The sequence below is a fragment of the Alternaria conjuncta genome (genome assembly GCF_024043145.1).
Source record: "Alternaria conjuncta strain BMP 0040 chromosome Unknown scaffold_8, whole genome shotgun sequence".
Taxonomy (NCBI): Eukaryota; Fungi; Ascomycota; class Dothideomycetes; order Pleosporales; family Pleosporaceae; genus Alternaria; species Alternaria conjuncta.
The window spans coordinates 1-25,771 of NW_026250097.1; the positions used below are offsets into that span (position 1 = coordinate 1).

At 53.3% G+C, this 25,771-nt stretch overlaps 13 protein-coding genes across 13 annotated transcripts; 8 read left to right on the top strand and 5 right to left on the bottom strand.

Annotated features, from left to right (window-relative positions):
- Positions 1 to 391: 391 nt before the first annotated feature.
- Positions 392 to 767, top strand: J4E85_005793 (uncharacterized protein; the record flags this gene model as incomplete). The annotated part of the gene is made up of 2 exons (XM_051470035.1): positions 392 to 528; positions 587 to 767. 2 exons carry the CDS (start codon positions 392 to 394, stop codon positions 765 to 767), a joined length of 318 nt encoding a protein of 105 aa, XP_051325523.1.
- Positions 768 to 1,032: 265 nt separating this feature from the next.
- J4E85_005794 (uncharacterized protein) lies at positions 1,033 to 2,188 on the top strand (the record flags this gene model as incomplete). Its single annotated transcript, XM_051470036.1, is given in 2 exon segments — positions 1,033 to 1,063; positions 1,083 to 2,188. The coding sequence occupies 2 exon segments, from the start codon at positions 1,033 to 1,035 to the stop codon at positions 2,186 to 2,188; spliced, it is 1,137 nt and encodes a 378-aa protein (XP_051325524.1).
- Positions 2,189 to 5,643: 3,455 nt separating this feature from the next.
- J4E85_005795 (uncharacterized protein) lies at positions 5,644 to 6,257 on the bottom strand (the record flags this gene model as incomplete). The annotated part of the gene is made up of 4 exons (XM_051470037.1): positions 5,644 to 5,747; positions 5,815 to 5,937; positions 5,999 to 6,129; positions 6,184 to 6,257. 4 exons carry the CDS (start codon positions 6,255 to 6,257, stop codon positions 5,644 to 5,646), a joined length of 432 nt encoding a protein of 143 aa, XP_051325525.1.
- An 866-nt stretch (positions 6,258 to 7,123) lies between these two features.
- J4E85_005796 (uncharacterized protein) lies at positions 7,124 to 7,756 on the top strand (the record flags this gene model as incomplete). The annotated part of the gene is made up of 2 exons (XM_051470038.1): positions 7,124 to 7,402; positions 7,460 to 7,756. 2 exons carry the CDS (start codon positions 7,124 to 7,126, stop codon positions 7,754 to 7,756), a joined length of 576 nt encoding a protein of 191 aa, XP_051325526.1.
- A 728-nt stretch (positions 7,757 to 8,484) lies between these two features.
- Positions 8,485 to 9,512, top strand: J4E85_005797 (uncharacterized protein; the record flags this gene model as incomplete). The annotated part of the gene is made up of 2 exons (XM_051470039.1): positions 8,485 to 9,220; positions 9,274 to 9,512. 2 exons carry the CDS (start codon positions 8,485 to 8,487, stop codon positions 9,510 to 9,512), a joined length of 975 nt encoding a protein of 324 aa, XP_051325527.1.
- A 92-nt stretch (positions 9,513 to 9,604) lies between these two features.
- On the bottom strand, positions 9,605 to 10,387 carry J4E85_005798 (uncharacterized protein; the record flags this gene model as incomplete). Its single annotated transcript, XM_051470040.1, has 1 exon — positions 9,605 to 10,387. The coding sequence occupies one exon, from the start codon at positions 10,385 to 10,387 to the stop codon at positions 9,605 to 9,607; it is 783 nt and encodes a 260-aa protein (XP_051325528.1).
- A 313-nt stretch (positions 10,388 to 10,700) lies between these two features.
- On the top strand, positions 10,701 to 11,444 carry J4E85_005799 (uncharacterized protein; the record flags this gene model as incomplete). Its single annotated transcript, XM_051470041.1, has 1 exon — positions 10,701 to 11,444. The coding sequence occupies one exon, from the start codon at positions 10,701 to 10,703 to the stop codon at positions 11,442 to 11,444; it is 744 nt and encodes a 247-aa protein (XP_051325529.1).
- A 50-nt stretch (positions 11,445 to 11,494) lies between these two features.
- On the bottom strand, positions 11,495 to 12,363 carry J4E85_005800 (uncharacterized protein; the record flags this gene model as incomplete). Its single annotated transcript, XM_051470042.1, has 4 exons — positions 11,495 to 11,548; positions 11,598 to 11,803; positions 11,852 to 12,237; positions 12,290 to 12,363. 4 exons carry the CDS (start codon positions 12,361 to 12,363, stop codon positions 11,495 to 11,497), a joined length of 720 nt encoding a protein of 239 aa, XP_051325530.1.
- Positions 12,364 to 12,695: 332 nt separating this feature from the next.
- Positions 12,696 to 14,249, top strand: J4E85_005801 (uncharacterized protein; the record flags this gene model as incomplete). The annotated part of the gene is made up of 3 exons (XM_051470043.1): positions 12,696 to 12,995; positions 13,148 to 13,231; positions 13,404 to 14,249. 3 exons carry the CDS (start codon positions 12,696 to 12,698, stop codon positions 14,247 to 14,249), a joined length of 1,230 nt encoding a protein of 409 aa, XP_051325531.1.
- Positions 14,250 to 14,326: 77 nt separating this feature from the next.
- J4E85_005802 (uncharacterized protein) lies at positions 14,327 to 14,620 on the bottom strand (the record flags this gene model as incomplete). Its single annotated transcript, XM_051470044.1, has 1 exon — positions 14,327 to 14,620. The coding sequence occupies one exon, from the start codon at positions 14,618 to 14,620 to the stop codon at positions 14,327 to 14,329; it is 294 nt and encodes a 97-aa protein (XP_051325532.1).
- Positions 14,621 to 16,693: 2,073 nt separating this feature from the next.
- J4E85_005803 (uncharacterized protein) lies at positions 16,694 to 18,265 on the bottom strand (the record flags this gene model as incomplete). Its single annotated transcript, XM_051470045.1, has 5 exons — positions 16,694 to 17,146; positions 17,191 to 17,604; positions 17,664 to 17,924; positions 17,983 to 18,063; positions 18,146 to 18,265. 5 exons carry the CDS (start codon positions 18,263 to 18,265, stop codon positions 16,694 to 16,696), a joined length of 1,329 nt encoding a protein of 442 aa, XP_051325533.1.
- A 1,134-nt stretch (positions 18,266 to 19,399) lies between these two features.
- On the top strand, positions 19,400 to 20,549 carry J4E85_005804 (uncharacterized protein; the record flags this gene model as incomplete). The annotated part of the gene is made up of 4 exons (XM_051470046.1): positions 19,400 to 19,520; positions 19,594 to 19,861; positions 20,086 to 20,115; positions 20,321 to 20,549. The coding sequence occupies 4 exons, from the start codon at positions 19,400 to 19,402 to the stop codon at positions 20,547 to 20,549; spliced, it is 648 nt and encodes a 215-aa protein (XP_051325534.1).
- Positions 20,550 to 21,874: 1,325 nt separating this feature from the next.
- On the top strand, positions 21,875 to 24,834 carry J4E85_005805 (uncharacterized protein; the record flags this gene model as incomplete). The annotated part of the gene is made up of 3 exons (XM_051470047.1): positions 21,875 to 22,992; positions 23,046 to 24,006; positions 24,061 to 24,834. The coding sequence occupies 3 exons, from the start codon at positions 21,875 to 21,877 to the stop codon at positions 24,832 to 24,834; spliced, it is 2,853 nt and encodes a 950-aa protein (XP_051325535.1).
- Between the last annotated feature and the right edge of the window lie 937 nt (positions 24,835 to 25,771).

Genomic DNA, 25,771 nt, shown 5'->3' on the forward strand with positions numbered 1-25,771 from the left:
CCGCCCCCCCCCAAAACCCCCCCCCCCCCCCCCCCCAGATTGTTCGACACCAGCTTCATCGCCTCCAGTAACATCTCTGCCATATGTAAAGGGTCGACTGGTCGGATGATAGGCATATCGGACACGCTTCATCCTGCGTATTATCGATGATGCTTTCTCCAATGCATAGGCATCCAAGGCTGCGCACTTCTCTTCACCTTCACTCAGCCAATCCAGCAGACTCTGACGGCGCACAGACTTGGCAGTCTCAAACTTAGGCTGTACAAGCATATCCTGATGCGCGCAACAGCTACCCCGCTACACGGGTTCTGCCTTACGGTTGCTACTCGACGCATGCTACTTCTGTCACGCTGGCATATGAACTCTTAACAAGCCAACAACTCCACTAAACATGTCGCAATCCGTGGCTCAGCCTCCCGCTACGGGACCAGGTGCTCTTGACGGCGGTGGAATCCCAGTAGCCACTGGGGAGCAGAAGTCAGGTCAAAAGGTCGCTCCGATCAAGAAACGCCAACGTGGTAGAAGGCGGTAAGTATTGCGCTGACACTGGTCTGTACGAGTGTACAGACAACTAACAGAAGCGCAGCCAGCACAAGAATCAGGATTCAGCAACAGTGGAATTCGAGAGTTCAGTAGCATCGAATGCGCTACAAGCCCATGAGGCATTTGATGACGGCGATCCCCCTACAACGGCCGGGACTGCAGTAACCAAAGAAGACGATGCTATACGGCCGAAAGCACGAAATGCGCGTCCTGCAAAACTGTGAGTAGGCCCATCTTGCCCCAATTTCCACTCAAGTCTGACTCCACACATAGAGAGCGTGCTAGGCGAAATGGAGCGAAAGCATCTCCGCCCGTAACAACTTCTTTGGCGTCAGCAGAAGTTGCAACAGTGAAGGTACCCGTTAAAGGGAAGCTTTCGATATTAGCTCAAGGAGACGCAGTCCCATCAAAGGGATTGAGGCCTCAATCTGCGAAAGCAGGACAACCCCGGGCACAGCTTCTACACCAGGCGCCTTCTTGGAAAACGTCATGGATGTTCCGGGAGACCACCGGGTTGCCCGTACGCACGATAGAAGCAGCAACACTGGAGCCAGACACCACTAAGGTCTCGTCTGCGCGTGGCTTCGAGACTTTGTGTAGCTACAACTGGCAGTATGATGGATCCATCCATGTTCCTGGTGCACCCCCGAGATGGAATCCTCCACCACTGCCGACCACTCTTGCTCAGGACTCCGGGAGACACTTCGTCGATCAGAACGCATCTCGCGTACCCAAGTATCCTTTCGAGCCAGCCTTTGCTGCCCTTGCTGTGATGGGACCCGACGTCGTGCTAGATCAAGTCGACATCATCGCCAACCGCAACAGTCTTCGCAAGCTACTCGATTTTTCGGCTGGGAGGAAACTGGACATTTTCTGCATGGGCTTACACATGGTCGGCAATACGCTCGTTATTAGCCGTAAAGAACGGAACGCTCAACAAATGATCCATGGTGCACCGAACGCGGGCTACGGACATAACTTCGAGAAGACCTTCACGATGCCTGATCATGGAATGGGGAACTCTAGCAGTCATCACAGGGTCATTCGGTACCATATCGGCCCTTTGAACTGCGTTGTCCGTTTTGAAGTCGATGCGTATTACGATGACCCGGGTGTCGTCCTGGACTCGAAGTCTAAACAGCCTAGGGATGAGCCCGTTAGCACCGTGAGCGCTGCTATGGCACAACTTAATATTGCAGGCCTGCCACCAACTCAAACTAAACCTCGAAAGACTCCCGCCGATAAGCCTACCGTAGTCGTTGAAAAGGGAACATTCATCGACCCGTCCAAGCTCGCGGAGATCAAAGCCAAGAAGGCCGCACGTCTTACAGAAGCACTACCGCAGCTTTGGTTCGGCCGTACGCCCTACTTTATGAACGGCAACCATGACAAGGGTACGGTGCACTCGGTGAGTATCAGTCATGCTGAAAAGGAGTACCCCCGATGGGAGGAAGCCAATCAAGACAGGCTGCGCAAGATGGTGAGTTTGCTGGCAGAAATAAAGGAGGTCGTCGCAGGTACGAAGGAGCGCGCAGCCGTGCTAGTCTACGATGAGAAAGGCGGGCCATTGAAGGTATATGCAATGAAGAAGAACGGCGGTGTTCTGCCAGCGGACCTCATCTCAAGACACTGGAGTACTGCATAGCGAATTACAAGTCAATGGGACCATATAATGAGCTACAGAATGATACCAAACACCACGATACACAGAACCGACAATTACCATCAGCCAGCTGTTGGGCTCACGCTTTCACCGTCTTCAGCCCACCTCCAAGTAACAGCCGCTCTTCCAACATCCTTATGAGCACAAAATTTGAACACGTCGTCCAGGACATCCAGGTCCATCGGCCTACAGGCCGCACACCGATCTCTAACCCAAAGTTCGACTTCTTTCCTGTCAAATCCAACCTCCCCATTCCCTGCACACGAAGCAATAATCTTTCTTCCACACAACGCATTCTCCTTTTGCTCTAGGCTCCCTCCTCTGCCCCAGTCATACAGTTGCCAACCAATAGCCGCTATGGCCTCACCATGCATTATCATCCCATTCTGGCACGTTGGCGGCTTTTTGTATGCATCGTCTCCGTTGTAGAATGAGATCTCGCCTATCTGCGATGTCTTTGGTACCACGATATTGGGAACGGTGGAATCGTCTACGAAGCTCGATGTGTAACCACATGGGATTGGTACCGAGAGACCAAGACTATGACCTGTTAGGCGTGCAGAAACAGGACCCCAGGTGGATATAGTCGGTGGGTCTGGGAAGGAGGTTATGATTGGGGTGCTCCAAGCTGCTTTGAAAGGGTAAGATATTGTTGGAATGTCAGCTGGGCAAGAATTCGGCTGAGATTGAGGCATCGTGTTGGATGACAGCGGGGTTTGCGTTGCGCTCATGATTGTTGTGGTGCCAAGGATGCCAGTCCCTGTACTTGGGGACAGCGTTAGAGGGGCGTTACTAATTGGTATGTTTGAAGGAGTTGCGAAGCCCGAGATCGAATCTACGTTCGTGACAGCATTGGCCTGGAGCAAGATGGACGACGATTCGGATCCAGTCATGCCAATGTCAGTCGGCGACTCAGCAGTCGAATCTACTATTGGCGGTCTGCTGGTTGCTGGCAACAAACTACTTCCGCCTCCACCGCCTTGACTAGGCATTTCTTCGTCATCGCCGTCGCATTGTTCAATACTCCCTTCCATGCTGTTTTTGACGTTGCAAAGCAAGTTCACACTTTGAACATACTTCTCGCCTTCCTTGGCCAAGGCACACATTGCCGTAGTCTTGTCCAGTATCCTATGGAAATAGTCCTTGTAGTCGCATTTTGCCCCTTCGCTTATTGCTGGGAAATCCTGCTCGAAGCTATCGCATATGGTCGTATTAAGCGTTTCGCCCATCTTGAGATCCTCAGATGTCGGGGGTGCTTCTGTTTTGAGGGAGTAGCACAATTGCATGAATAGTAGTCGCAGCTCCCAAGAGGCTTTCCAGTACGTTTTCAGTACCTCTAAACCTGGCGGAGAAGGTGGTTGGGCGGGCACTTCACGGCGTTCAAGGATCCTCGAAGGTACTGCGGGATTCGGTTTGCCCATGAAATTCCAATGCTGGACTTCTCGACGCACCGCGGCATTGCTGCTGGTCATACTCAGAACCTTCACACTGTAGCTGTTATCCGCGGCATAATTCTTCGTTGTCGCAGTCGGTATGATCGTCAGAGAAGGAAGCAAATGCCGATTTTGCTCGACATCCCCAGTGAACAGTGGCAAAAAGCGCCGGAAATATCGTAGACTTTCCCCTAGATTCGGTGCTGCTAGTCGTCCCGCTTGCGCAACGGAAGATGTCGAAATGACTCCAGTCTCTTCACCTGCAGATAGAGTAGCTGAGGTTTCGGTAGGTAAAGGTGTCGTATCTGGACTAGCCGTTGAGTCGGCGGCAACAGAAGAGACTTCCATGCTGGGTATATCGGTATCATACGAGGAAGCTGTAGAATCGGGCAGACCACCAGTATGAAAGATGGTATTTGTTATGCACTTCGGACCGGTCTCTGCAGGTTCGGGCTCTGGCGGCTGCGGCGAAGCTGAATCGCTGCCAGCACTGGAAGCTACCAATCTAGATGTCCGAATAGTACTCGTGATCGTCGTTGTCAATGTGGTAGTAATTGTTATAGTAACATCTTCGCAGTCCTCTGGGTCCTCTCTTCGACCAAGGTATTCACCTTGGTCTAGGTCCAGAAGCGAATCGTAGCGGAGAGAACCATCAGCACGTTGGTCTAGATAGCCGCTCCTCCCAACAAGATCTTCTAGGACAGCTGTACTTTGCATGAAGTTAGAAGATTGGGAGGACGGGCTGCTGAGGGAACTCGATGATTGTACTGAGCTGGACTCAAGAGTGGACGTTGGCGTAGGCGTAGACGTAGGCGTAGGCGTAGGCGTTGAGGACGGGGTCTCGCTCGTTTCGATGGAAGACGTAACAACCACGACGCTCGTTGGAACGTTTTCTGACGGTATAGCGGCATTCGTGACTCTCTCAGGGGTTGATGACTCCGTCAGAAGCGGCGTTGACGAAGCACTGAACGTCTCGCTTTCCGTCGTCGCTTTGTCTTGCTTATCCGCGCTAAAATACCCTCCGGAACCGAGCCCGGCTAATGTTGCAACTATGATTACGATGAGAGCTGCCAGGATAGATATCGCCCAGTACCACTTGGGCTTTTGCTTTGGACCATCTTGATTCGGGGACTTCGTAAGCTTTCTGCTTGGTGGTGCAGCTTGCTCAAGAGCTGGACTAGTGAAGGGAAGGTCGTCATATTTCTCCTCGGTATAGTATGGACCATCTTGATTGAGGGGCTTCCTAAGTTTTTCCCTTGATGGTTCAGCTTGCTCAAAAGGTGGAGATATGACGAGTTTCTCGTTGGTATGATATGGACTAGTATTGAGATGTTCCCATAGGGCACGGCCCACCACAGGATCTCCTCTCACTGCTTTACGATCTTTGTCATCGGAGTCCTGAAACGTATCCCGGGGATATACCGAGCTGGCACGATGAGATTCGCCTCCGTATGCTGTGTATCTGGGTCTTGGTAGGTGGTCGTTATCCATATCTCGGCTTTGGTTGAATCCCGAATCTTCCGACTGAGCGAACGGTGTGAAAACTTGGGAAGTAAAAGTGGGAAGACTCGGTAGGCTTTTCTCCGATAGATTTGGACTCGGGGGCTCGAAATTCTGAGTTTGGGGCTCGGGATCCTGAGCCTGGGGCGCGAGACCCTCAGTCCCGTATTCAGGTCCCGAACCTGCGTTGACAAGCTGGGACTTCCCTATTTTCGGGCGTGGTATGCTTGTCGTAGATTTAGAGGAACTCCTTCTGCTTGGTTTTCTGTTGAGAAACATGGATATCTACGCACAGTGTGATGTAGATTGTCGAAAGGTAGAAAGTTACTGTCAATGTAAACAGTTTCACGTATCAAGCAGAAGGTAGAAGAAGAGTATATCATCAGTAGAATTTGAAAGCATATATATGCCACACCAGTGTGTGAGTAATAGGAAATGCCGTAATGTGTCACAGTCGACTCAACCCTGAGTCATGACTGTGTGACGCGAACCAAGTGATAATGCTCAGGCCCAGGACCACTCCACGTTGACTCTGCCCTTGGCTTTATCAGCCAACTTGTCGAACGCGGAAGGGCTGACATCGATGTCGTCGTAAGCACATCCCTCGCCTGGCAAAACATTAGCAACAGCAATATGAAGTGGCGTGAGACGGAGTATGCCATCCGGAGTACTTACACTTGTCGACAATGGTGACAAGGACGCTGGCGTCCTTGCCAGTGCGCTCGTCCACACGGTGGGCTCGAATCTGTTTACCACAAAGTGGGTTGTCGTTGGGGTTGGGAGTTTTGACCTCGTCCCCTGATGAAAACACGGTGTTAGTGTGTGTCTCGTAGATGAGTTGACGAATATCAATACTTACAGCGTCCGTGAGAAACAGCCATGACAGCGTCCTTGTCACCGTGAGTATGACCGCAAGCGCCCAAACCAGGGTTGTAGAACGTCATTTGGCCTTGAGCTAGGGGTCCGATGGCTGGAGACACGGCATTGTTGCTATGGGTGTTGTTAGCTGAGGCTATTGGAAGAAGGCAAAGCACAAAGACTCACTTGGAGGGGATAACCAAGCCTGCTGCGAGACCGATAATGAGAGCCAGAAGGGAGACAAAAGTGATGCCGACCATGATGAGTAGTGTACGGCGGTTGATGTGGTTGTTGAAGTATCTTTTGTGTGGTAGGAAGTTGTTGTAGTGACGAGAGAGTGTCGAAGCAAAAGGGCTTGTTTTTATACCAGCAAAGATACCACATGTGAGGCCATACCGCCTTCCATTGTGAAATGACCTATCGCCAGGTGAGAGCACCTCACGTGGAGCGGTGACCCTAATGGCATCTTTCGTTCGTTGATCTGAAGGTAAAGGTGCTTCCAATTTCGACCCGATTGTAGTAGTGTCAATGGGCGAGGCCTTCAAGTGCGCCTGGGCTGCTTCTGGAAGCGGCTTCCGTGATATTACTAGAGCATTCATAACTATATATCAAAAGCGCGTAGCGTGTGTGTAACGTGAATAGACTATTGGGGGTATCTCAAAGCATGTAAACGTCATAACATATCGAAGCGATTGTCGTCGGAAATGAGTGTATGCCTAGACGGCTGGGACCGACGTGGGTGGAAACGAAGGATTAGGGTGGAGTATGGAGAAGGCGCGAACTTGTGGGTCGCGAGAGTGAAAGGCATCAAGGGGTCAGCGCGGGTCCTTGGCCTTTCGGTGATTCGCTATTCGCCGAGGCTCGTCCGAAACATGGCGACCTCACTTGAACTTGATAGAACACTGTTCAATACACTGTCCGTAAATTCGCTCATACCGCTATCGCGCTCTCGTTTGAAATCTGAAAGCAATCGGTGATCCGAAATCACGTTTGCTCAGATAACCACAACTTTGGTACCCGTTTGCGAGTCTCGGCTGCTACCAACGCACTTTACGCCGCACCTCGGTACATACACATTCACAGCGCATCGACTCACGAGCCTCCGACTCATACCGCAGATAGAGTCATGGCGGAACAGAGCATCAACATTCCCCAAGTCATCGTTTTCATCGTCGTCACGTTCCTTGCTGTACGATGGTACTTGAGAAAGCCGACGGCGGCGGCCCCAGGCACGCGAGCTGCGGCGAACCGCGCTGCACTCCGCGTGAGCCCTGCGCAAATAGACCAAGTCGCTGAGATGCTGCCGCAGTTGAGCAGACGCGACATCGCATGGGATCTGCAGAGGAATGGCGGAAACGTTGCGGCGACAACGGAGCGGGCCCTGAGCGGGCGAGGGTTAGACACGGTAAGTCTTTCGATTTGAATCCTGTCATGCCGTCGACATATGCTAACACATGCACAGGCACCAGCGTCTTTCCAAATACCAACACCGGCACCGCGAGTCGCAGCTACACCGGCGCGAGCATCCCCAGCCCCAGCGAGACCCGCACATCCCGATCTGATAACACGATACAATCTGTCCTCGAAACTTAGCCAAGTCTCGCAGCCGGCACAGGAGGAGCAGCCGAAGGCGAAATCATGGAGTGCAGACAAGAGTGAGAGGCAAGCGAACTTGCAAAGACGGCGAGAGGAGATGATTCTGGCAGCACGGAGAAAGCTCGAAGCCCAGGAAAAGGCAAAAGCGCCAGGCGCTGCATAGTCACGGCTACATCATGCCGGGAAAAGGAAGAGGAGCCGACAGGAAAATGGAGCATGGACGCATGCGCTGGTTGTTATACCCTAGATCGCTTCCTCCAATATACATTACCGTGTACACCACCAGATTATGGCAAGCGCTCTATACTTCCCATGGTTTCTTTCTGTGAGATCTTCTTCGTATGTAAGGTATGTAAGACCTCTGAACAGTGGCATGATGTGTAGCCTCATCGGCCTCATGCTACCCAAATTCCAATCTTCTTGTTGCAGTAGATACACTTTACGACCAACACTTCGGCAGATTTTCAGTTTCAACAACACAACAAAGGACACTACCTAGATCATCACATTAACTGTATCGCTCTCGATGTCAAAACTCGCATAGCAGAGCATGCAGTATGTATTCTCGGTGTCTACAATCTGTGACGTCACATTGTACTGTGCCAATTATTCCGCTGAAGCTACATATCGATATGCCGGTTTGCAACTAATAAATGTAATTAGTCTCTCTATTATTCATCGGTGAACAGTTCTCAATGGAGACGCGGACTTACAGCGGACGGAGTTAAGCCTAAGTCAACCGGCATGACATTATCTAGGCGGCTCCCTGATCAACGACATTTATAGAGAGGTGTCCTGGCCTGATTTGTCAAAAATCAATAACTCTAAATAGATCTATTTGTCTACGACTACAAGGATCCTCTTCATCTTTCCTCCAAACAGCGTACTGTCATGTCTTCACCACTGCCCTACAATCGCCAGAACGCGCTTGCCTCAACCATCGCAGCAGACAACGCGTCCAACATAGCTGGCAAGATCGTCTTGACGACTGGCGTAACGCAAGGCGGCCTAGGAGCAACGTTTGTCGAAGAGATCGCAAAGCATAAACCCGCTCTTCTGATCCTCGCTGGTCGCTCGCCATCAAAAGTGCAAGCCACATCCGATAAGATCAAATCCAACCCAGCGAGCGCCAATGTCGAAGTGCGCATCTTAACCCTAGATCTGGCATCGCAAAAGCAAGTCCGCGAAGCCGCGAACGAAGTTCTCGCATATCCGGAATCCCACATCGATGTTGTCGTCAACTCAGCAGGCATAATGAAGGGTCCCTACCGTACAACAGCGGACGGTATCGAGAACCAATTCGGATGCAACCACATCGGTCATTTCCTCTTCACCAATCTCATCATGCCCAAGCTCCTTGCTGCCAAGGCACCCCGAATCGTCAACATATCCAGTGACGGTCATCGCTTCAGCGGTGTACGTTTCGACGATCCGAATTTCCAAGATGGCAAAGTGTACGATCAGTGGGAAACATATGGCCAGAGTAAGACGGCAAACATCTTATTCTCCTATGCGTTGGCAAGGAAACTGGGTCCGAAGGGTCTCAGAGCGTACAGTTTGCATCCAGGAGTGACGATTGGAACGTCTCTTGCTGAAAAATTCGACGATGAAGACATGAAGAGTGTCGGTAAGTCGTCATTGTTGAGAGTTGACACGATCGCTGTTCTGACAAGCATACAGTGGCCAAGGACAAACAGATCGGCTGGGCTCGTGAGTTTGACCTGAAGTCGCTCGATGAGTGTGCGGCTACCCATGTTGTCGCCGCCTTCGATACAAGATTGGACGACTACAACGGCGCGTATCTCGACAACGCCAACGTGGCGCCGCAAGAAGTGCAGCCGACTGCGACGAACCCGGAAGACCCAGAGAGGCTGTGGAAACTGAGCGAGAGGCTTGTAGGAGAGGAATTCGTATATTGAACAAGAGGCTGCTCTATAGATAGATCACACTATCTGGGTATCGTAAAGCATACCAACGCCATTGCAATGCTATATTCAGTCGTTCTCTGTCCTCATGCCCACTTCAAGCACCTGGTTGCTTCGTGCGCGTCTTTGCACTCCAATCCACATACCCGCGCTCCACATTTGCGACACTTGATTTGTCCCCAGTATCCGCAATTGTCGCAAAACTGTCTCTGTGGTGGACCGCCAGCGGGAGGAGGTGCGGCGTGGCTTGCAGCGTAGGAAAGTGGTGGAGCGGCAAGTAGAGCCTCGAGCTCGGTGGGGTTCAACGGCGCGGGTATGGAATCGTCGATCGAGAGCAGCGCGTCGTCTGCATTTGCGTCCTCGAGACGCGACGGAGTCTGCGCAACTGTTGGAGGCCCTGGCGTTGCTTCTACTGGCGTCGCAGGCACAGAAGCATATGTGCTTTGCCTTCGCAAGGCTTGCGCTGCTCCCCTTCCCCCTGTGGGCTGAGAAACGCTTCCCCTGGACGTAGTTGTCGTTTGTCCTAATTGCGCCTCTTCATCGTCGAGCCAATGCTTGATCTGCCGCTGGTATTGTATGATCCTCCTTGCATTTTGTGTCTTTGGCACGCCCGGCTTCCCGGGGATCGTGATGAGCTGCTTGGGGTCGTTGTCGCGTTCTAGTTCGGCTATTCGTCGAGCTATGGCTGTCTGTTGTCGGGCAGAGAGCTCGTTTTCCGCCCGTTGACCGCCTGGTGTTGCTGCGGCGGCGCGCTTCTTGTTCTTGGGGTTGATGGCGACTTTTGAGGGGTCGTAGCCTGTGTCGACGACATACGTCCATCCAGGCGCGACGGTCGCCGTGGAGTTCGGAAGTACTTCGACGTGTGGCATGGTGGAGTGTGGAGTGCAGGAGGTGATGATGCGGAGAGTCCGGAGGTGTTGAAATTATGGATCACATGCCGACGCGTCGCAAAGTCCAGATGCCGCGTACCTGCATGATCGATGCGGGGTACGTACACCATCTGGATTACTTCCGATCTTGTCATCATCTTGTCGGATGTTAGCCGTGATCATCAAAAGGCTATTGCATCCTCGGTAGATCTTTAATATGTATAGTCCCGGAAAGCCGTAGATCGAACTTGTGACCACTTGCCCGAACAACCCCAGCTACCTAGGTCACTGCACATCGCCCATACAACCAAGCATGGCGCCTGAAAGGAAACCGCCAATTGTGCTTCCACCCACAACCCCACCAAGCGATGTTTCCAAGTCCGCGGCCTTCATCTTCATCCACGGTCTCGGTGACGAAGCAGAAGGACTGGAAAGCGTTGCTCGCCAATTCCAATCCGCGAACAAATTGCCACACATGTCTTGGACTATACCCAATGCTTTAGAGAACCATGACCTAGCTACTACAGCCTGGTATCTGCCCACACGCCTCTCTCCTTATCCACCATCGCGACCTGAGCTCGAAGACGACGAAGATGAAGAGGGGATGATGACTACCGTGTCCTACATCACAACACTGATCGATGATCTGGTCGATCAGGGCATTCCAACGGAGAGGATCGTCTTGGGAGGGTTCTCACAGGGCCATGCTATGGCACTTTTGACTGGTTTGGTGTCGAAGTATGCCGGGAAGTTGGGCGCGCTGGTCGGACTGTCTGGATACCTTCCCCTGGCAGATCGAATACCGAAGCTGAGAGAACAAGCTGGGTTACCAGAAGAGGTGGGGGACAACGGTGAGATATTTCTGGCAAGAGGAACAGGGGATAGATTGGTACCGAAGCGGTTACATCGTATGTGTTATGAGGCATTATTTGGATTTGGTATCGAGAAGGACAGGGTGACAATTAAAGAATATGAGGGCATGGGGCATATCATGGCCGGAGCTGAGCTGCGGGACTTATGTGCTTTCTTGGAGAGGGTAGTACCGGAGATGGACTAAGATGGAACACGCGTGAAGTTTGATGACCGCGTTCCGTTTCCGCTACTTCATTATGAGTCCTGCTCCATATCGAAATTGAAGTTACCAAAATACACGCAGAGTGCCTGCGCAAAGTCAGTTTGGAGGTTAGCATCAATATCTTCTGTGTCTTACCTTGCTAGCACCCATCATAGTATAGTGAGCAACTTCCAGCTTTTTCCCATCTTGCCCGTATCTCGCAATCTGATTAAGATCCGACGTTCTCGGCAAATACAGAACAACCTCTTTGCTGATACTCGTAAAGCTCTTGTAAAGCTTTTCGAGGTTATACGGCTCCATCTTACTGAGGTCGAAGACGTCTTCAGCACCATACTCAGTTCCTAAACACATCAGCTTAATTCGAATGATGGTGTGGAAAAGAGACAAACCTCCCCATGGCGGACTAGCGAACACAACGACATTGCTTTGACCCGAGAACCTGCTCATGGCATCAAAGCAATCTGCGTTGAGCCAAAAGATCTTATTGCTCACACCATATATTTCGGCATTGTGCTTTGCGCACTTCAACGTTTTGGCATCTTTCTCGATAGCAAAGACGCGTTCCCAGCGTCCCGAGCGCGCGAGTGCTATGGCATTACCACCAACACCAGCAAATGCGTCGACGATGACGGTTTTGTCTTTGGGCGCTGACTCAGATATGTGAGCTGCGATCTTGTTCGCGATGGGTTCTGGTGTCACGCCGAACCAGGCGTCTTCTGTCATCCATATGCCTTGGTCATACTTTTCCCATATCTTGAACCGCTGATGCCAATATCTGATATTGTTAGAATTCAAGAATCTCTGAGAGTGGTAGAAATGGGCTGTACTTCTTCAAATGTTCGGGGAACTGTTCGACACGCGACCATTGGTCTACGCCTTTCTCACCCGCCGTCTCACTCATATCCCCAGCAAGCGTGATGCACTAAGTTGTGAGAATAGCCTGATTTGAGAAGCCACAGGTAATGGGTTTTGACTTCAGAAGATGTGTGGATGATGAAGTAACCGAGCAGATACTGTGGAAGAGTGAGAGCAATCCTGATACGCCTTACCTTATTAGGAATAGTTCCGACCGACGCGACTGCCTATACGTGGCGGTACATGTAATTTGGTCACTGCAGGTGATAATGTTCCGAATTTTGCATCCTGAACTACAACTACCTCCGATGCAACTTTAACCACACATTGCCATCCTCACTGCACCTGCCCCAGCTAGCGCGCCGCAGATCCCGAGCTATGGCCACCTTCCAAAACCTCCAAGTCACCAACAACGACACCTCGGCCAACACGACTTCTCTGTCGTCATCACCATACGACAACTTTTTGAAGGAACCATCAGAATCACCGCCTCTCATCATGTCCATGTTCGGAGCGTTGAACCGCTTCATATCGCGACTAGACGCCGCGCCCCTCAACGAAGAGCAGCAGTCCGCTACGAATGGCGCATACGGCTTCCAGGTGCTGAGGAACGCTAACCTAGATGTCCCTCTGGAGCCGTGGTTCGATTTCATCATTGGAATCAATGGAAGAACTATTGTACGTATTTTCCATTCGGTTAAAAGACATTAGCAAAGGGATGCAAGAGCGGGAGAAGGTAGACGATGGCGAAGTGGGGGTCAGCTCCCAGACAAGATGAAAGGATTGGAAACAAGAACATCGTATTGATTTTTTACTAACTCTGAGAACAGGATAATCCAGATCCAAGTCTCTTTGCGACAGAGGTACGGAACAGTGCTGGTGCGACCATCAGCCTAGGTGTATTCAGCGCAAAGGTAGGTTCCAACTACTCATTCTTATACCACAATACATTCGAGACATCATGAGTCATCGTTCCATTTCATATTACACGTTTGCAAGGAAGTACAACCACAGAAGTCCGGGAGAACGAACGTCACAATTAACTTCAGTCAATTGAACTATCTATACACGTCTGACACACTGTAGGGCCAAAAGATCCGAGAAGTTTATCTGCAAATCCCAGCCGATCAGCCAACTCTAGGGATCTCCTTGCAGTGGTCTCCATTGGCCATCGCGGAGGATGTCTGGCATATCCTAGACGTGGCTCCCAATTCCCCCGCTGATGCCGCAGGGTTGCTACCCTATGGTGACTACGTCATCGGCAGCCCCGAAGGGCTTGTGCGCGGCGAGTCTGGCTTGGGTGAACTTGTGGAAGACTTCCTAAACAGGCCATTGAGGCTGTACGTGTATAACCACGAATACAACGTGACTCGTCCCGTTACCATCACGCCGACGCGCAATTGGGGTGGTGAGGGAGCCTTAGGGTGTGTGTTGGGTTTCGGGGCTTTGCATCGAATTCCAGCGGGTTTGGACGAGCCGCCGCCAGCGCCTGGCGAGACCTTCTTCTCCACAGGCGATGCTAGCGGGGCCACGTCGTTTGATGAGAAACGCCCTTTGACTGGTTCTGTTGATTTCCCCGCTGCGCCAACGCAGGGTGCACCGACAGAGTTGTTCGTGCCAGCCAACATGGCGCTACCGGCAAAGTCACCACCACCTCAGGGCACGGCGCCGCCGCCAAAGAGGAAGGGCAGAGCACATCATGTCGCTAGCCCTGCGGGTGGTGGTGGCGGTGGCTTGGACGACTACTTCAAGGAGGGAGAGCAGAAGAGTCTGGAGCAAGACTATGCGCCCAAGAAAGGCTCTGGGGTACCACCACCTCCCAAGGCTGGGGGTCCGCCTAGAGGCCCGCCGAAGAGTGGGAGTGCGAGCAGGACAGGCACTCCAGTGCAAGGTGACGGCAATGCAGATAGTGCAGCAGACTCAGAAGCATAAACTTGGCTTGAAGTTAGCAAATGTCATCTTAGGAACAATGAATGACAACATACCTTTGAGAACACACGTCTCTTTACTCAATCCTCAGCCTCGAAGTCTAGCTCTTCCCTGAACCGACTCAGCCTGCGCTGCTTCTTCTCCTCTACACTCTCGTTGCTGGCATTGCTTCCTTGAGTCATGTAGGAGTCGACTCTGGTCTGTACTTCGGGTCGCTTGACCGCTCCACTCACACCGCCTTCTTTGCGCCCGCTGATCCTCTCGAAGGAAGACACTTGCGGTGAGGTGGGCGATCCATCTGGTGATGTTTCCGGAGAGGAAGATGGAGAGAGCGAGGTTTTGATTTTGGTCGTCAATGTACGGAAGATGGGCATGTTGGGCGGTTGCTGTAAGTATTGGTCGTAGTGTTTCGGTTGCGATTGTCGTTGATTGGGGTTTGGTGTCAGGTGGTTGGTAGATGGTAGTAGTATGCGGACCCGAGTATTTGCATGTATCGAATTGAACAAGTAACTGGTGTTATTTGCAATGCGATAGGCAAAAAAGAAGCAAAAGGTATGTGTCGACAAACGGTAATATCCCAACGAGAGGAGCACCAACAACGCGAGGCACGCGACCACTAAATACCCTTTCCCCCACCACACACACACCTCTACCCGACGCATAACAGTCATCCCAAAGCAGCCTACAGCACCCCAGCATACCACGTCAGGGGCCGGGCGCCACGCAGGGCTATACCCAATCCGCGCCGCTCCCACAGCCGCAGCAACCCAACTGTCAATAAACAGGCGCAGTAGTTTCAAACCGCGGGTTCCATGCAAACCACAAAACGAGTGTGCGTCTAGACCGGCATGCTATGGACTTTGTCGATTAATGTGGGTACTCGGGTTGACGATGCAAGGCCAGACCCTGCGCTAGCCATCGCCGATCCCACATTAACCTCGTTCCTGAGCTTGCAAGGAGATCACATGGCTGCAAGGTCATACCCGCAGCGCAGGGCGATCGCATTTGTTCTGCGCGATCATGGCAAAGAGGCATGGACTACTTTTCTTCCATAATTTCCTTGATTGTTGAGACCAAGCTTTTCCCGTTCAACGCTGATCGCACACGTTGCCTAGGTGTATGCCCAGCGCCGATGCGTCGCCGGAAGCAGTTGGCGTTTTAGACTCACCGTCGCAGGATACGCTTTGTCGATGCGGTCAAGTAGAGCGATTGGCTGCACGGCGGGGTAAAAGGAGAAGGGCTTGGCCTTTTTTCCGCTGGCGAAGACGCACTACACCGCCATGTGTGCTTTGCCGGCTTTAAGCTTTGGGGTTGCTGTGATTGGAGCACGTTGGCAGTAAAGGCGTTGAGTTGACAGCAGGAAACATTGTCGAGGCAGTCGTCCGCATGACTGCACACTCAATCTCCCAAAAGAGCGTCACGAGTCCAGCACCCGGCCAACCTTCTGCCCTCCTTGCACCAACCCTTTGGATCGCCGCACATCGGGTCTAACGAGAGAATCGATGATGGGGGATATCGAAGGCGCTCAGCGCAGGAATACAGAACAAAACATTCCCGGCCGTCCTTACAAGTCGGCCATTGCTCCGCTCCGCGGCACCCCTTTGCATCGCGACGACGGCGCCACGTCCGTTGCTTCCCGAGGCCGACGCTTTCATTCACACACAGTTATCCACATCGCTCTTGTCCCTGCAGCGACAATGGCCAAAATAGACATATACCGTTCTGCGCCAGATGGAACACCTCCCGCTTTCAAACGTTGAGGTGGCTCGTAATCTCCACCCTCGTGTTCTTCGTAATCCAGGATTCTGGACTTCTAGACCGCTCAGAGCTTGAATCATGTGGGAAGCAGTCGTTCCGAGTAGTGTTGCGTCCGGCAATGACGGGAGGCTCCACCCTTTCGAGCGGCTGACACCTGACGTACGACATCCACCCGGGCGAACATGAACCATGGTTCCTTCACCGCATTATTACACTGCCGAAGTGGTTCCAAATCGGGCTCACGTAAATCCCTGAGCAAGCCCTGTTGACGCTGACTGAGCACTACGTCAACATGGACGTGGAAACAATTGCGCAATAGGCTCTGCGCAAGTCTGCTAGTGCAACAGCGGACTATGGTCGTGGAAACATAGAGTAGTGAAACGATAGGGGTGTAGGTACACCCAAGTATTGTATTCGCAGGCGAGTCTATCTCTGCGATCTCGTTGTGAGGGAAGGAGGCCCGGTCGAGTCCCTCGTAACATCCAAATCAAAACTCCGACTTGCTTTTCGAGCAGTCTTTTCCGAACAAGCCACCCAAAACAGACCATGTGAACGCCCATGTGGCTCGTGGAGCTAGCAATGATTGGCAGCAAGCGGAACCAGGCACGAGGCCAAGGGAAAGTATGGGGTACGCAAAAACAAACGCCAGATTATGATGTAATACCCAAAACGCCATAGTGAACCTTGCTTCATCTTATATCCAGCTGGAAGGGTTTGAACTTGGCTCCAATAGTGCTGCACCGCGGACACGTCGGCGCACGACCGCGGTTGTGCTCACTGACAAGTACATCTACACACTCTTGACACAGACCGCAAATGCATTCTGAGCATGCATAGCTGTCGCGCAATATCGACAGTTTCCGACATGCAGCGCAGTAGATCTGGACAGGGAAAAGAGAGCTAGGAGATGAATCGGAGAGACCTTGGGAATGCATGTGGAAGTTTTGGCCGGACATGGCTGATTCAATGGAAGACTCGACGGAAGGGAAAGGCTGAAGGTCCGACATATCCGGAGGTGGAGGCGTCAGAGCGTTATTCAAAGGTGATGCCGTGTATGACTGAAGTTGTGAAGCAAAGTTGAAGGGAGGTAGAGAGGTTCTGTTGTTCATCATGTGAGGGGATTGGTTTGGCGACTGTGGCACCTGTTCATGTTAGATAGAATAGCGTAGCAGAGTGTGACACCAACCGGCGTGAGATCTCGGCTATCCTCTTCTGTGGCTGAAGCAGCAGCATCAATCAAGTCTTCCCACCGTTTACCCATAATGGCCGCAGCGGTTGCCGGCTCAGCCGAGTATGCTTTCCTGTCGTAGCTCAGCCTGCGCGAGTAGTCCTTGGACTTCTGCCGCTCGTGTTTGCCCTTACGAGCATTCTGTCCTACAGATGACTTCCGGGGTCTGTTCGGTTTGAGAGAGTGAGCGCCAGGAGGGAGAGTGGAGGAACGCCCGGGAGGCGATCGTGCGAGGGAGGAGGGGAGCAGCTCTTGCTGTATGGAAGTAGATGTGTAGTAAGGTTCTTCGGCATTGATGTGTTGTTCTATGGTGGTCGGAGCGAATCGTGCGCGAGGCCTGTAGTTCTTTGAATCGGGATCGGATGCTGCGTCCTGTTCACAGCAGTTGTTAGCCTGGTCTTGTGCGGGGAAGGTGCAACGCGGGTCCATACCGGATCTGAGTCCCAGTCGTACTCGGCACGATGGTTGTGTAACGAGGCCAGGGCAGCCGCAGCAGTCGCGGCGGGTAAGAGTGACGGCCGGCGCATTTCGTCCGATGTGCGAAGATGATTCGTCCCGAAGTCGGTCTCGAAGAAGGAGTTGTGTTCGCTTCCGCCATAGTCGTACGTCTGCTGGGGCGGTGCTGAGGTCGTCGCAGGTGGAGGTGGGGGTCTTTCTTGCGGTGGTGTGTTGACCATAAGCATGAAGCTCTCCTGCAAGCGGAAACAGTCAGCAGCGTATTCGGCCAGCGCTGGCCGTGGACAAGCCTACCTCAGTCGCCGGCAACTTGGAGATGTAGTGCTCAGGATGGGCGCGGCGGATGTGCTCCTGCATGGACCGGAAACGCTTCTCCTACGCATGTGTTAGTCTGCACCCCAGAGCTCTGGAGCTTTGGAGCTTGCTGTAACGTGAAGCAACAGCGGGAGAGACTTACCCCGGTGCAGCGCTTGCGACAGGCCGAGCTGTCGTGGTTTCGCAGCGGGCATACTACGACATTGTTCTCGTCGCTGACGGAGAAGGAGCTCGTCAGCGGTGCTGCGCGCGACGGAGGCATGGCTGCGAGCATCAATGGCAGGAGCTTCGCGACGAAGCAATGGCACGTGGAAAGCGAGGCGCTGGGACGGGGAAGCTCAGTCCGAGCTTGCGCAGTTGAGGGGGGAGGCTACAGTGACGGCAGGAGCGGGTGTGGTGACTACGGCGGGTGGAAGAAGCTCTGAGCTGAAGTTGCTGCTACTGCGGATAGACGTAACTGGATGCGGGGCAGCTGCGAACGGCGGCGGGGCTTCGAGAGAAAGTGATCAAGTAGAGGCTGTGTTCAGGAATCACGATTGACCATGTAGAAGAAGAAGCAATGGTACTGCACCGCTGCCGTGAGGGTAGAGCTGTATCGCCACGACAAGCTCGAGCGGAGGAGCAATCAGACGGCTGCCCTGGAGCTGAGGCGAAGAAGCTGATAGCTTGGAGAGCTTCGTGCTGCCCAATGACCTACCGCTTGAATGGGGATTTGCGCGCTCCAATCAGAGATGGCTGGGACCAAGACGACTCATAATCAGCTAGACGGCGCAGAAGCCTCCTCACAGCTCAAGTCCCGTGCATGCAAAGAATTTTGACCAATGCGATCTACTGCTCGGACTCTTCACCAGGACATCGGCTGCGGCGCCATGAAGATTTTTGCTCCTCAGATGCCGAGCTAAAGCCAGTTTCGGCCGGCGGCAGGTCCAGGAAGGCTGCACTTGGTTGCAGGGAGCTGCATCTACCACATTTCGGCAACAGACTTGGGGTGAGGTGGAAGGGTAGTGGGAAACGTCAGAGAAGAGAGGGACGGAGAGTGAAGAAGACGCACGAGAAGACGAGCTTCTGACGCGCCGGGGTGGAAATTGTTGAGTGACAGCAGCAGCGTGTTGCTACCTATGGCTTTCTAAACTCGTCACATGCACCTCGTCTGCACCTGCTGTTTCTCGTCCACGCTCGTCTGCGACTACCCTCTCGCGTCAACCTTCCAGCACAATTGCTTCTGCTGAGCGTTCCAAGGCGATGGCGCAAGCCCGCAATCATCATTGACATGGGCATCACAGACTGACACGGCAGCGCGTAGCCTGTCGCCTCGCCTCCCTTTCTTCATGTCTTACGTTGCCGTTACCCCGTCGTGCGCGTGGCCGACATTGTCTTGCACTTGTTCTTCGCTAGTATGGCTCTCTCCGTCGAGTCGCTGAATGGAGACACTTCTTTTCTCCTTACCTTTGACCCACCCGCTGCCCCACTATCGTCGCCGGGATTGTTCCCAGGATCGTTCACGATTCTGGTTGACCGTAAGTCTCTGAAGATCGCGCTTGATACCGCTGGAGGCCGACTTGTAGATGGGTGCTAATGTTTCCTGACCAGCCTGGCTTTCAGGGCCCTCCATCATCCTAAACTCCGTCTTCTCGCATTCTGTACAGAGAGCGAAACCATCCGTCGCGAGCCTGAGAGACCTTGACCGCGAACCCGACCTCGTGCTTATATCCCAAGACAAGCCAGACCACTGCCATGAAGCTACCTTGCGCCAACTCCCACCAGACTGCGAAGCAACTATTTTAGCCATACCGTCTGCGGCCAAGAAGATTCGCTCATGGAAACACTTTCGTCCCAGCCTTGTGCACGCTCTGCCGAAGTACGTCGAGGGAGATGGCCAGTCCATACACCGTATAGTATTACCGCCGCCGTCTCCCCGAGGGACATGTGGTGAGGTGACGGTGACTTGGATTCCAGCCAAGCGGGACCTTTCCAAGGTACATCACGCGATCGGGATAACATATCGGCCTCCTTGCACAGTACTCTCGTCGCTAAGCCCAATGCACTACATCAACCTGCCTATGAGTCCGCCCCCCTCTCCAGGATCGCCAATGACAATCGCCTCATCGCCCCGTACGTTGGTGCCGTCACCAAACAACGATCGAGAGAAGACCTTGTCTGTCATTTACTCACCTCACGGTGTTTCGTACGACGTGATTCGTCCCTACGCAAGCTCCTACCTTGTATCGGAATCCGCGCTTCCCCTCACAGCGCTTCTACATTCTTTTGACTGCGTTGAGAACCCTTGGTGGCTTGGAGGTAACATATCAGCTGGCAGTCCCGGTGGCACAGAGATCGCCAAGAGTCTGTATGCCAAAGCCTGGATATCTGCCCATGATGCAGACAAGGACAATCGGGGCTGGGCCGTCAAGTTGACCCAGATTGCACAGCACGCGGTTGACGAAGTGAAGAAGATGGTGGAAGAGGGTGTCATCAGGAAGACGCTGCCAAATACCGAAGTCTGTTCGCTGAGGGCCGGCGACAAGCATCGGATTGCTGTGGGATGAAGACAGCGCGGTTACTGCCTATCTACCAAGTCCTCCCAGCCATACACCGACTGCGCGATAAGGGTGTTTTGAGATTTGGCAGTCTCCATGTCGTCTCAGGTGCGACAAGGACTTTGAACTCGCCATTACTGGAGTCGCATGCTCAAGCATGGGTATATATGTTGGCGTGCAGGGCACATAAAGGCAAGCCAGAGATGGCTAGCGTGAAGAGCGCGGATCTTCAATGTTGGCCCCGAGTGCGCACTGCTCAACAGAGATGCACTGTCGAGTGTGAGGATGTTCCAGACTGGTCAGATGTGTCTACGCCTGGACATTGCGGGGAGGACATGTATTTGATGGAGCACTGGACCCTTACTTGGTCGCCCAGGTGTTGCGCATTCTGTGATGGGCGGACGAAAACAGGGCTGGGTTAGCCAGGAGATTGGGAGTGGAGCTGGAGCTAAATAGAGCCGAAGACAGACGTGCGGCGCAGGGCAAGGCCGGCTCGCCTCCTCTGTTGTCCGGTGCTCGGGGCGACAACGTGGGCTGCATGGATGGGGACTGCATAGCAATAGCAATAGCAAGGTGCAGCTTGGTGTAGAAAATAACCTTCAGTTTGGCACGCCATGGTTAAGAATAGGGTGATTGCGAGCCACAGCATGACGCCGCACCCGGGCTGCTGGGACTATTGGTGTGGCTGAGGGATGCATGCCGCCTGTTCTTAATCCAGACGCGCAATCTCCCTCTACGGGCGCGCGCAACGCAGACAACATGTCCAAGTATCGCAGCGATGGGGCCTTTGGGGCGTGAAAAGCAGCGCAATGCAGTGGTGAATGGGGCCCAGCATGTCCGACTGCATTGAAACTGCCGTGATGCAGCAGGAGCCGGGCCCGTGGTCATGTTGCTGGTGGCTTCGCAGCGCGCAATAAGGCACTGTCCACCTGCCAAGGCTAGCGCAAGACGGAAGTCGGATCGCGCCCGGCGAGCAAAGGGCTGAGCGAAGGGCCAACTATCGAGCATCACAGCTCGACTCGACTCCTGGCCGCCGACACACCCACGCCCATTCTTGCGCCCACCGTTTTTCTTATCACGACCCCCATTGCTCCAGCGCCTGCCGCCCCGCCGCTGCCTCCGCCCAGTGCTGCTCTGCTGCTCTGCTCTGCTCCGCTCTGGTACCTAGTCTCTGCCGGCGCTGCACTACGCAATCCCCCGGACGACGCCCAACCCGACCTTCACCAGCCACACGTCGCACACACACACTGGCTTCTCACGCTCCGCCGACCCCTCCTCCGCAGCGCTCGGGAAAGGCTGCCTCTTTGATGAGCGTAACCATCCATGAGTCGCAGATGATGCCCTCGTATGGCGCCGAAGCAACCGACCGCTCTTCCTTTGCACATGCTCAAACATCACCGCCTCCCCCCGCGCGCTCGCCCTCGGACCGCTCGCCCCCCAATGGCACCGCTGCCGCGATGAACGGGAAGATGGCCAATGGAATGCAGCCCATGGCAAACGGCCGCCCACCCAGGCCCGCGAGCATCGACAAGCGCCTGTCCCAGGACGACGCACGTCATGCCCGGAGCAGAGGAGACTACATGGACGCCGACAGCTCCAACACCAAGTCGCTCGACACGCAGAGGCAGTCGAGCGAGCGCCCGAGCAGAGACGACGGCTACTTCGCCTCGATACACAGCAGCAAGACCAAGGACCGCCTCTGTGGCAGCACCACGCACGTCGAGCTCGGCCAGATCGATGCTCAGGACGGCACCAAAGAAGCAAGCAGGGACTTCTATGTTCCGCACGTCGGCTCCGTCTCCCATCCTCCCACCTCGCCGTCGCCGCAGCCCCAACCCGACGAGGGCACGGCCAGTCTGCAGGTACCGAGCCAAGCGCATCGCGTCTCCTCCCCGCCTGCCTTCAACCACAACAACCCCGGCCCCTCTCAACAACCTCATCGTCTGCAGCAACGTCATACCCTCGAGGTCCCCAAGCTGCAAACATCGCGCGCCCGCGAACCCCAGAACAACACCGACGACGTCATCAGCGCTAGTGGACGCTTCTCGCCTTCCACACCGCACAAACGGAGAGGCTCCATGTCGCTTGTGCGTCGGACCACACGCTCCGTCAACTCCGACATGCATCTCGACGAGGTGCCCCAGGACGATGAGGCCGCGCGCTGGGCTGAGCACATCCGCCAGAAGCGAGCAAGCAAGCGGAAGCGCAAGGAGGACGAAGACGAAGACCGCGTCGTGGTAGGCACCAAGGTCGACCAGAACCACGTCAACTGGGTGACAGCCTACAACATGTTGACGGGTATCCGCTTCACCGTCTCGCGAACCAACGCCAAGATGGACCGAGATCTCACTGATGCCGACTTTGACGCGAAGCACAAGTTCTCGTTTGACATGTACGTGCCGGCCGGCTTTCCTTGCAACATCAAGCACCTGCTAGAGTTCATCTCCACTTCGTCTGGCAGACCTCTGTTCTTTGCTTATTCGCACAATACTGACACTTTGACAGAACTGGTAACGAGCTTACTCCTTCCGCCAAATACGACTTCAAGTTCAAGGACTATGCACCATGGGTCTTCCGCCATCTCCGCACTACCTTCAAGCTCGACCCTGCCGATTATCTCGTGTCGCTGACCAGCAAATACATCCTTTCCGAGCTCGGCTCTCCCGGCAAGAGTGGCAGCTTCTTCTATTTCTCCCGCGACTACAAGTACATCATCAAAACCATCCACCACGCCGAACATAAGTTCCTCCGCAAGATTCTCAAGGACTACTACAACCACGTGCAAGAGAACCCAAACACTCTTCTTTCCCAGTTTTACGGCCTGCATCGCGTAAAGATACCCTATGGACGCAAAATCCACTTCGTCGTCATGAACAACCTGTTTCCCCCGCATCGAGACATCCACAGCACATTCGACCTCAAGGGTTCTACCATTGGGCGAGACTTTAAGGAAGAGAACTTGGCAACCAACCCCCGCGCGACACTGAAGGACCTCAATTGGTTACGCAGAAACCAGCATCTTGAGTTAGGGCCGTCCAAGAAGAAGATGTTCATCGAGCAGATGCAAAGAGACGTCAAGTTGCTGCAGCGCTTACACATAATGGACTACTCGCTCCTCATTGGTATCCACGACCTGGAAAAGGGTAACGAGGAGAACCTGCGAGACAAGACACTCAAGGTCTTTTCACCAGGTGGAGAGGAAGCACCAGAGCCCCAACCGAATCAGCTTATGCGCACGCCTTCGAAGTTGGAGAGTGCTCGGAAAGCAAGGGAACTGAGGCAGATGGTCAAGACACAGAAACCAGTACCCATGGGTCAGACGTCTAGCAAGATGCCGAACGAGTTGGAAGATCCTAACCGGAACTTCTACTTCTATTCTGACGATGGTGGCTTCCGAGCCACTCACGAGGACGAAACCCCCGGAGAAGAGATATACTACCTCGGCATTATCGACTGTCTGACACACGTAAGTTTGCAGCGTACAGCGCGTAGGGCTCGCCAAATACTAATTATGCTCCAGTACTCTTTCATCAAACGTATGGAGCACTTTATTAAAGGCATTGCTAATACCGAGTCTCAAATATCTGCTATACCTCCCGAGCGATACGGCGATCGATTCATCAAGTTTATCAGCGGTGTCACCAAGACTAGAGAAGCGGCCGAGCGTGAGAAGATGGAAGAGGCTCCAAACGATCTCAACGAACTCTCGCTTGACGGTGTCAATGCGACTGCTGCGCAGCGATCGTCGACCGACCGTGTCCTGGAGAAGGCCGAGCATCAAGCCGACCGCTCGCGGCGACAAGGTCATGGTGAAGAAAACGTACCGAATCTACATTTGAGGGCAGTACGTAGTCCGTCGGCGGAAAGAGGAGAGATTGGGACCACTCTGCCTGTGGTGGAAGAGGCCGGTGAATCTTCAAGTGTTGGCGGGCACAGCAACCGGAGTGCCTCAGATCGCCATGCTGCCAATACGAGTAGCGAGAAGTCATCATTACCACCACCCACAGGAGCGCCCTACCTCGGCCCTCCACGACTTGAAGCCAGAGCCAGGTCTACATCCAGGGAAAGGGATCATGCACAGGGAAGGCCGCCGCCTACACCGCCGAAGGACTCTGGCACCGCGAGTAGCGATGGGCGCCCGCCTACACCGGCAAAGGACGCCGAATACATGCCCAACAGGCACTCTGGACCACCCACACCACCAAAGGAGGACAAGAGGGGAGGTATACCCAGAGCCTCTTTGGACAAAGATCTACCGCGCACGCCATTAGAGACCACTATCAGGGTCGGCTAAACTGGTTAACGAATCTGTACCGAACTCGTCATTTCACCATAACTTCTCATGCAACGCCTTTTGCATACCGTCTGGCAATCCACCGGACCTTTCCTTTGTCGCTCCCTTGCGTCGCGAATGCATGATACCATGAGCCGCCGCCCGTTACTATAGGGCGTCGAGTCGCTCCTGCTTTTCCTTTGTCACATTTTTTCTCTTTTTCTTTTCTCTTTCCTTTCTGGGAGATATGTAGCTCTTCTCCCTTATTGTTGGATCACGGAATGGAACGGATGGCCTGCGGTGCAATTGTTGTCCTTTGCCTCTGTCTTTGCCGAGCTTGAGGTGCTAGTGCGTGGAGTCGGTTGCCGCTGCTGCGTGTCTTTGTAGGATAGTTCTTAGTCGGGTGGATGGAGGAGGAAGACGCAGCAATAATAGTTGTTGGTGGATTTTGGTTGCGAGTTGCCGGTGATACCAAGAAGAGACGGCGTGGGAAAGGGAAGGAGAAGCGGGTATGCTGACAGAAAGGAGCGTTTGGTGGCATATCTGGTAGATAGACGAAAGAAGTTATAAATGCATATAATTAAGTAACCTTGTCTCCATTGATCTTGATGGTATGTAACTAAAATGGCTTATAGATGGCGACACAAGATGGATGTCAATGTGTAGTATACTGGATACAATATCAAAGTCAGTGCAAAATCTCATGAAATCCATAGAGTTTTTCCCGTGTACAAGGACTGCCCTGTGATGTACTGCATAGTCTATTGTCTACGTTGGTACGTCATATAATTCTTAAACTATAATCACTCACCAATAATAATATTTGCGTGATGTTTGTATATATTGTTACCGCAGTAGTACAATCAATGACTATCTTGACATATCTTGCCGAATTAGAATAATACAGCCATGCTTTAAGACATGTGTAATCCGGCAGACGCAGTGAGGAAAGGACTGA